The sequence below is a fragment of the Nilaparvata lugens genome, chromosome 11, assembly GCF_014356525.2.
Source record: "Nilaparvata lugens isolate BPH chromosome 11, ASM1435652v1, whole genome shotgun sequence".
Classification (NCBI taxonomy): domain Eukaryota; kingdom Metazoa; phylum Arthropoda; class Insecta; order Hemiptera; family Delphacidae; genus Nilaparvata; species Nilaparvata lugens.
In genome coordinates, this window is record NC_052514.1 from 6,769,335 (window position 1) to 6,778,074 (window position 8,740).

General features: G+C 32.2%; 1 protein-coding gene across 1 annotated transcript; it reads left to right on the forward strand.

Moving 5' to 3' along the window:
* Nucleotides 1-400: 400 nt before the first annotated feature.
* Nucleotides 401-8,377, forward strand: LOC111060857 (anti-sigma-I factor RsgI2). The gene is made up of 3 exons (XM_039437498.1): nucleotides 401-558; nucleotides 5,569-6,184; nucleotides 8,137-8,377. The coding sequence occupies exons 1-2, from the start codon at nucleotides 535-537 to the stop codon at nucleotides 6,163-6,165; spliced, it is 621 nt and encodes a 206-aa protein (XP_039293432.1). The 5' UTR covers nucleotides 401-534; the 3' UTR covers nucleotides 6,166-6,184; nucleotides 8,137-8,377.
* The last annotated feature ends 363 nt before the right edge of the window (nucleotides 8,378-8,740 follow it).

Here is an 8,740-nt window from a genome sequence, read left to right on the forward strand (position 1 = left end):
AAGAAGAAGAAGAAGAAGAAGAAGAAGAAGAAGAAGAAGAAGAAGAAGAAGAAGAAGCTGACAATTTAAAGTAGTGTAAGTCTAAGGTGTCATCCTCAGTTTTGGAGGAAAGAGGAGGGGTGTACCCACACACTCCTCTCTCGCACTTTCACCCTCTCTCTCTCACACACTCTCTTCATTCTTCTCTCTTACACTCTCCATCATCACTCTCTTACTATCTCCATCTGTCTATCACACCCTCCCTCACAATCTTTCTCACTCACTCTTTCTCTCTCTCTCTCACCCATACACTCTCTCACTCACACACGCACAAGATAGCACTCATACGAAAGCATAATCTGTGCGGTCAGATATGGAGTTCTCCCTCCGTATAACTGAAAGTTCTTTATAAAAAGGTTTTGTACTCTTCAATTGGTTGTAATTATTTGTTGTGTGCTCTTCTTGTAAGCAGCTTGTCTACTCTTCTAAAAGTATTTGTTGTGTTAGTTCATTGGATTGTTGTAGGCCTGCTGGTGTAGCCTGTTTGATTTGAAGATGAAGTGTTTGCTTGTGCTAGTTGTGAGTATTTGATTATTTGAGTTGTGTTTTTATTCTAAAATGTGAAACAATCTATATTATATATTTGATTTTGTTCGTATCAGCATAGACAAAAGAAAGTATGAGAAGATATCCCATGGTAGATTCGTTTATGTTCCAAATTTCACTGTTAACTCAAGCCGGTAGTCCACTTAGTAGATTGGTTATTTTTTGTGAAGCTATGTAACGCTGCTGGTAGTCTCTCATAGTGAGCCCTTCGTACGCACTCAATCGGCTGTGCAAAGGCTAAGAATAAACTTTCTACTGGTGATATTTCTCATTTTTTTTCGATTCGTATACTATCAAGTTATCACGGGAAAACATTTTTTTCCGATCATTACTTTTTGAGATATGAGCGCCCAAAGTTTAAATGTTTGGGACAGAATATTCAAATTCGGTAAGATATAAATCCATGAGATTTACAGGATGGATTCTTCATGGTATTTTTGATCCAATAAAACAGAGATTTTCTGAAAATATCAATTTTTGAGAAAGTTATTCGATTTACCAAAAAAGGTCTAAAATAACTCAACTAAAAGTTATTTTTGTTCATTTTTAGTAAATTGAATAACTTTCTTAGAAAATGATATTTTCAGAAAATTTTTGTTTTACTAGATCAACAATACCATGAAGAATCCATCCTCTCATGGATTTATATCTTACCGAATTTGAAATGTTCTGTCCCAAAAATTCAAACTTTAGGCGCTCATATCTCAAAAAGTAATGATCGAAAAAAATGTTTTCCTGAGAAAACTTTTTCATTTTGATAGCTTGATGATATACAAATCGAAAAACTTAGAAAAATATTACGAGTGAAAATTTTATTTTTAGCCTTTGCACAGCCTTAAGCCGGTAGTCCAACTTAGTAGGGTAGTTATTTTTCGTAGTCTCTCAAACTGTGCCGTTCGTACACATTAAATCGGCCAAAACAGTTAATATATTTATTATAAAGGTGCGTAAAGATATACGCGCCGCGATAATGAGCGATTCACTTTTAATCAGCTGATGCCAAGCTTGCTATATCTGTATCTTACCGTTTCTGTAAAAATACAGATATAATCAGCTGATTAAAAGTGAATTGCTCATGTTCGCGGCGCGTATATCTGCACGCACCTTTATAGACCTTAATCGGGAAGACGCTTGGAACATAAACGACCTATACCATGGGATATTTTCTTATGATGTTTTTGCTCGATTATATTAGTACCTGTGGGATTCTTTCATCCAGTGAATGCACTTCTATTCGATTCAATTGTTGAAATCTGTGAAACTATTATAGAATACATTATGATGCGTTCAAAATTCAGGATGTGATGCACCTATATGTTGGACCAGTAAATCTCGGTTGCTCAAAATCCTGTTGAATTTGATTCATGATTTAACTATAACTATATCTATATCTGCGACAGCGATTCCAGCGCGGCTCTCTGACGAGAGTAGGAACTAGCCGCTATTATGAGACGGGAAAAATATAGTAATAGTGGAGAGACAATTTCAAAAGTACGAGCGAGCGTTAAATTATTTTAGACTTTCTAAGGTTTTCATCATGTTTCATGGTCGGGAAAAAATATATTCTCATGGAAAACAAGTTGAAAAGTTGATTGAGGCATATCTCAAGCCCCTATGTACAGTAGTTTTAGAGTAAAAATTACTAAAACACAAAAAAGTTAAGTATTTTAAGGTTTTTTGACAATAACTGGAAAACTATCAACGCTACAAACTGGAGACTATTTTTAAACGATTCTCCTTTGAATTCTGCGTTTTTTCAGTGGTATTTTTAGTCTTCAATAGCATCAATGACTTCAGAAAAAAATAAAATAATATCTATTTTTGACAACTTTGGTGATCTACAACTCTGTAACGGTGCGTTTCTTGGTATGGGTTTATCATATGTTCCTATCCTAGAATTCTATGAAGAATAATATACTATGAGGATATCGCGTTTAATGAAAGTTAAGAAAAATTTGCATTTAGGTTTATTTATTTAGATCACCTTAATAGATATGTTCTCAGAACCAGTTTCATCGAATTCCTTGATCAATTTCCTATATAATTAATATTTTTGTGTACTCATATCAACCCCACTGATTCCAGGATAATTGGAAATTCATTTTTCAATGCCCGTGTATTGCATTAGAATTTTAATCATTACAAAGTAAGTAACACGTTTCATGATCTGAAAACGTTATCAGACCTAGAAAATGAACTGGAGAATCGAATGGAATCAGTTTGAAGTATAACACTATGAACAGTTTTCTGCAACAAGTGAAAATTCGCGGAAAATCTTGCTGTTTGTAGACACATTTTCTGGTTTTTTGATCATATCTCAAAAACTATTAAGGATACAGTCTTGGAAATGGTCTAAAACGATTTATCAGTTGAATCTACACAAAATAAGACTAACCAGAGTTTGTTACACACCCTACAAACTTCAGGAAAATTTTGAGAAGTCTCAATTTTTTGCATTTTTGACGATTTTTCACGCGATAACGGTGCATTTGCGGACTATGGTTCATCAGACATTCCTATCCTAACTTTTTGAATAGAATCATGTCTGTGAATTTGAATTCGTTATCTCGATGTTGCAAACATTTTTAGGTGTAGTGTGCTACAAATGACATTTTCCAATATGCAAATTAGGTCGAATCGCAGCAGTCGACTAGTCGACCGCTCGCTGTCGATAAGCTTCGACTGAAAAAAGTATCGATATATCTTGAGAGTTCGATACGTAGTGTTCAGGTAGTTTTCAATTTAGCTGCTAGATGGCAGAGGCTGCCTTAAATTTCACAGTCACTTCCAAAATATCTGAGATATTTTGTGAGTGTAATTTTCAATAATTCTCAGTTTTCTTATTCCATCAAAGAGGAATTAAATTTCCCAACTGATTCCGCATTTTTCTTCTCTTATAATATAAGAGACCAGCAACCACTAACCTGATGTACTTATTTGGTTTTCATTTCATAAAAAATGGTTATTTTTTTATCAAAATCGTAGAGATCTATCAGCTAAGTAGGTTTTCAGGGTGATAAAGGAATGAAATAGAACAAAAAATCAAATTTTGTTTTTTTTATTGTCAAATAATTTCTTCGAATACAACAAGAATTCAAGAATGTAAAATATAAATCATTCTATGACATAAAAGGTATAAACACCAACAATATGGATTTGAATGTTTCAAGGGTTTAGAGATATAATAAAAATCATTATAAACAATATATTATTCATTTATTATTTTCTCAAATTTTTTTTGTTGCTTCAACAGAATAATATGAATTAGCTTATCTCTAAGAAAGGTCTAAAAGTAATAACATCTATGAATAATATTTTGAATAAATGAATAATTTGTTATAAATTCAGACAATAGGTGAAATCTTCTTTGAATAATACAGTAATGATTTACAATTTAAATTGTAGATGGAAATTGAAAAGAAAAAGAATTAATTATTTATAGAGAATACATGATACAGTTAAATAAGAATGAGAGAAGAGAAGTTAGTAATAATTTTTAATACAATGATATGAATCATAAGATTAAATACAAAAATAAATTAATTGATGAGAATGTTCACAATTATTATTCCAATGAAGCAACTGCTCTAAAAGCAATGCAATAATTTTATAAAATTATTTTTCTTTATTTACGAAATATTGGCCTGTGATTCAGTAAATTTACTTCATAATTTCCAGAGTTTAATAATAGCTTCAATTTTCAAATCAAACTCTTGCCAAAGAAAAAATTATAAATTATAATTCATAAAGTAAATTTACTGAATCACAGGCCACAATATCGTAGATAAAGAATAACACAAACTTGAGATTCAATTGGATAGACATCGATAATATTCCATCAAAATTGATTATTTTTAAATTCATTTGAGCTAGATAATTTTTTCGATCAAGGTATGTGATTCAGTAATAATTGGACTTATGAATGTTTTTATGAATTCGAAGAATAGAATAGATTTTACAAAAAAAAATATTTACCAGTTGTTAATAATAATAAAATAGTGTTAATATTTTGTAAAATAATTATTGCTGTATATGTTAAGAGTGAGTATTGGTAGTAGAGTACTCGTAGTATTATTGATAGTGATCTGATTGAGTAGCCTAATCTTCACACTCATAATTTATATTTGTATAATGTTTTGTGAAAGTACTATAAATTCATAAATGAATGTATAAAAGAATAAAATGAGAACTCGAATAGGCTACAGTATCTAAAGCCATGTCCACACTGAACAAAAGTTCGACAAACATGTCTGTTAAAAATGTTTAGGCAAATTTTATTATGTTTGACAAACAATGTTTGCCCGTGGCCAGTGTAGACGCGTCACCAAACAAAATATTTGTAAGTGGGGAGAACAGTTTTTATGTTTTACAGCTGTCAACTCTGAAAATGTCTGGAAAAAATAGTAATTTTTTGTTTGACAAACAATGATTGTCCAAACTTCTTGAAATGTTTGTCCCTGATCTCCTCAACAAACATGTTTGTCGAATATGTATGTCGAACGTTTTTGTTCAGTGTGGACACGGCTTTCAAGTTCAATTTTTACATTGAAAATTCAATTTTCTTTTTTAATTAATTCATTTTTATTTCAATTTCAATGGAAAAATTTTTTTTTAAATAATAAACTACAAATCATAAAACTGTGATTGATTGAGTACTTTATTTATGCAGATTACAATATATACTGGCCTATATACTTATATAAAATAGCTTACAATACAGCAAAATTATAGATGAATTTACATAATATAGACTAAGAAAATAATCATTGAACTGTATATGAAACGATAAAAACAATTTGTAATAGCTAAAGATAATATTGTAATACATTTACATAAATTGGCGGATCGAGCTTTGGACATATCAATGTCCATTCTTTGGAAAGAATATTCAAAATATCCTTCCCACTAACTCTCTACCAAACTGTGACTGGGAAAGACAAATTATTTCTCAATAACAAATCAGATTTTTCTTTGATTTTGCAGATAGGAGCAATGATAATGCAAGCATGGGCTGGAAAACCTTCTCCAGTGGAAGAAGAAGAGGAAGAATACGAAGAAGAATCAAAAGAAATCACCAGAAAACCGATCAAAAGAGGAATAATCGATTATGGAACAGGCTACCATCATCCATATGGAGCTTTCCCCGCCTATCCATATCATGGATACGGTTTCCATTATCCTCCCACCCACACCTACAATACTATCCACAAACCAGTAGCCGTTCCAGTTCCTCAGCCCTACCCAGTAACCGTTACCAAAGCAGTTCCTGTTCCAGTCCCCCAAGCTGTTCCTGTGGCTGTACCTCGACCTGTACCAGTACCAGTTCCACAACCCTATCCAGTAACGGTTACCAAGCATGTTCCAGTAACCGTAAATAGACCGGTACCTGTTCCAGTTCCCCATGCGGTCCCGGTATCCGTTCCACATCCATATCCCGTTCCCCATCCTTATCCAGTGGTGGTATCTAAGCCTATAGCATTTACCTTGGATAAGCATCATCACCATATTCCTTCCCATTATGGTTCACCTTATGGATCACTTCATGGGTTACATTATGGACTGTCTGGTTACCACAGATGAGAGACACACTGAGTTTATGGTGAGAATCTGAACTTGAATTTTTAGTACATCTTCAAAGCTTATTATCAGCTCAGTAACAAACGTATTACTATTTCCATTCTATTTTACAATAAATTTTGAATTTCAACAATCTTCTAATATAATAATAACAAAAAAATTAGGTCCTTAGCAATAATGTATGACTTTCTTCATTGGTTTCTCCAGTGATTTTTTTAATTTGAGTGAGATTTATGGATATCTGATCCAGTATATCATAGGCTACATAACTCAACAAAATCTGGTGTGGCGCACTCACACAACTTTCCTTGCCTTTATGAAAATTGATCACCTGACGCTAGTGTTCACGCGCATCTCAAGTCTACTATTATTTAAAGATGTGAGTCAGCTGGTGACAGGACAATAACGCTGAAGACACACGAGGTCTGCTATCTCTTCATAGTGAATGATTTAATAGAATCAACAGTTGCCAGCATTTTGAAATTGAAAAAACACATTTTCTCGAATTTCGAGGTTATTTTCAATTTTAGGTGGAAATGTTACTAGACATTAATTGTAGAGATTTTCATTCTCAATCATTTCCACTTGAAATTTTTTGTTTACATTGTATCTGAAGCCTGATAAATGGGAATCTAAAATCAAACTTTGCAGAGATGGAGCGGAGCTCCTGAAAGTTTTACAGATATGGGACTCGTAGCAGTTGATAGACCTTATCAATGACTGTTTTAGGTATAAATTTGATCAGAATCGTTGAAGCCGATTTCGAGAAAATCGCGAAAAACCCTGTTTTTGACAACATTTTTGCCGCCATCTTGAACTGCATTTGATCGAAATTGTCGTGTCGGATCCTTATATTGTAAGGACTTCAAGTTCCAAATTTCAAGTCATTCCAGTCATTCCGTTAATTGGGTGATGAGATATCGTGTACACAGACGCACATACACTCATACACACACACATACAGACCAATACCCAAAAACCACTTTTTTGGACTCAGGGGACCTTGAAAAGTATAGAGGTTAGGAAATTGGGGTACCTTAATTTTTTTCAGAAAGCAATACTTTCCTATTACCTATGGTAATAGTGCAAGGAAAGTAAAAATTGAATACCGTATGTTTCTACATAGATTAATGAGATATTGAAGTACTCAAAAATAATTGAATATTATAAAACTTTATGTCATTTTACATTATAGGAACAATAACAGGGCATTTATGAATCTTCATTTTAAATACATATTGGAGTAGGTTACTTATTTTCATAAGTAGAATCACAGATACCTGCCTGTGATTCTTGACAAAACAGTTCATGAATATATTGTTAAATATCAATTATTGGACACTCAATTCTATAAATAATACTGTAATTACACATTCCACACATTCAGAGTTTTCAGAACTATCAATGGAGATAATTCTTTATTTTCCCAATAACAATAATAATGTCAAGTGTATTATTCTAGATTTTTAAATAAAATGGAGGATCACAAAAACATTGAATAATAATATGAACAATAATTTGATCATGGAATTGGTTTTAGTATAAAATAGAAGTTTTTAAGAAATAATTGATGTGGATTAAACCATAGAGAAACAATAGCGTACCGTAAGTAGATATCCCATGGTATAGGGAATTTATGTCGCAACTTTTACTGTTATCTCAAGCCGATTACTGTGGACTATTGTCAATTTTCACTGTTTTTTTGGGGCGATAGTGTATGAACGGCACAATTTGAGAGACTACCAGCGTCACACAACTGCATAGGAAAGAACTACGTTAACTATCGGCTTGGGATAACAGTAAAAGTTGCGACATAAACGCCCTATACCATGAGATATCTATGCTATCGTTTCTCTATGATTAAACGTCCAAATACATTTTCTTCTTCTCTTGTATTAATTTTCTTGAGACAATCAATATTATTATTTTTAGATCTCATTTTCCATTGAATAACAGGTATTTTTCCTCTTCCAGATTTCTCAATGGACTTTAGTGTTTCTACTAATACGGACTTGAAGTTACCTTCGCACTGCCAAAAATTGTGAAACTGCCTTCACAGCTTTACATCGGTCATAAGGCTTTAAATTTTGTAAATACTTTGTTGATATTGAATTCTGTATAATTTTATGATCTGTATAGTTTATATGTTTTATAGTAAAGTATGTTGAAATGTTGAACACTTAAATTAGCATTTATTTCATTCACATTCCTTTTTCTACAATGATTGCAAAATTCTACTATCACTTAATTGAAAAATTTAGAGTGTATTACTGCGATAATTTGTAATCAAATAGAATTTCATTTGATTGCAGCATATTCTACTATGATATTGCAGATATGTTTTTATTTTATATCTTTTTGTATAATTGGTGTGCACCGTTGGAAGTTAAATGCATAAATAAATATGAAGAAATATAACTTACAGTTTATTGATCACAGTACTGTTTGCAATGGAAAATCTTCTCTGCAAAAATAGCAGTTAATAGATCCATAACTGCAACTCAACTAAAATAATGTAGGATACGCTGTGTAAAGTTATTCATATTGCATTCTTTATAATATTCATTTCTCTAATTAA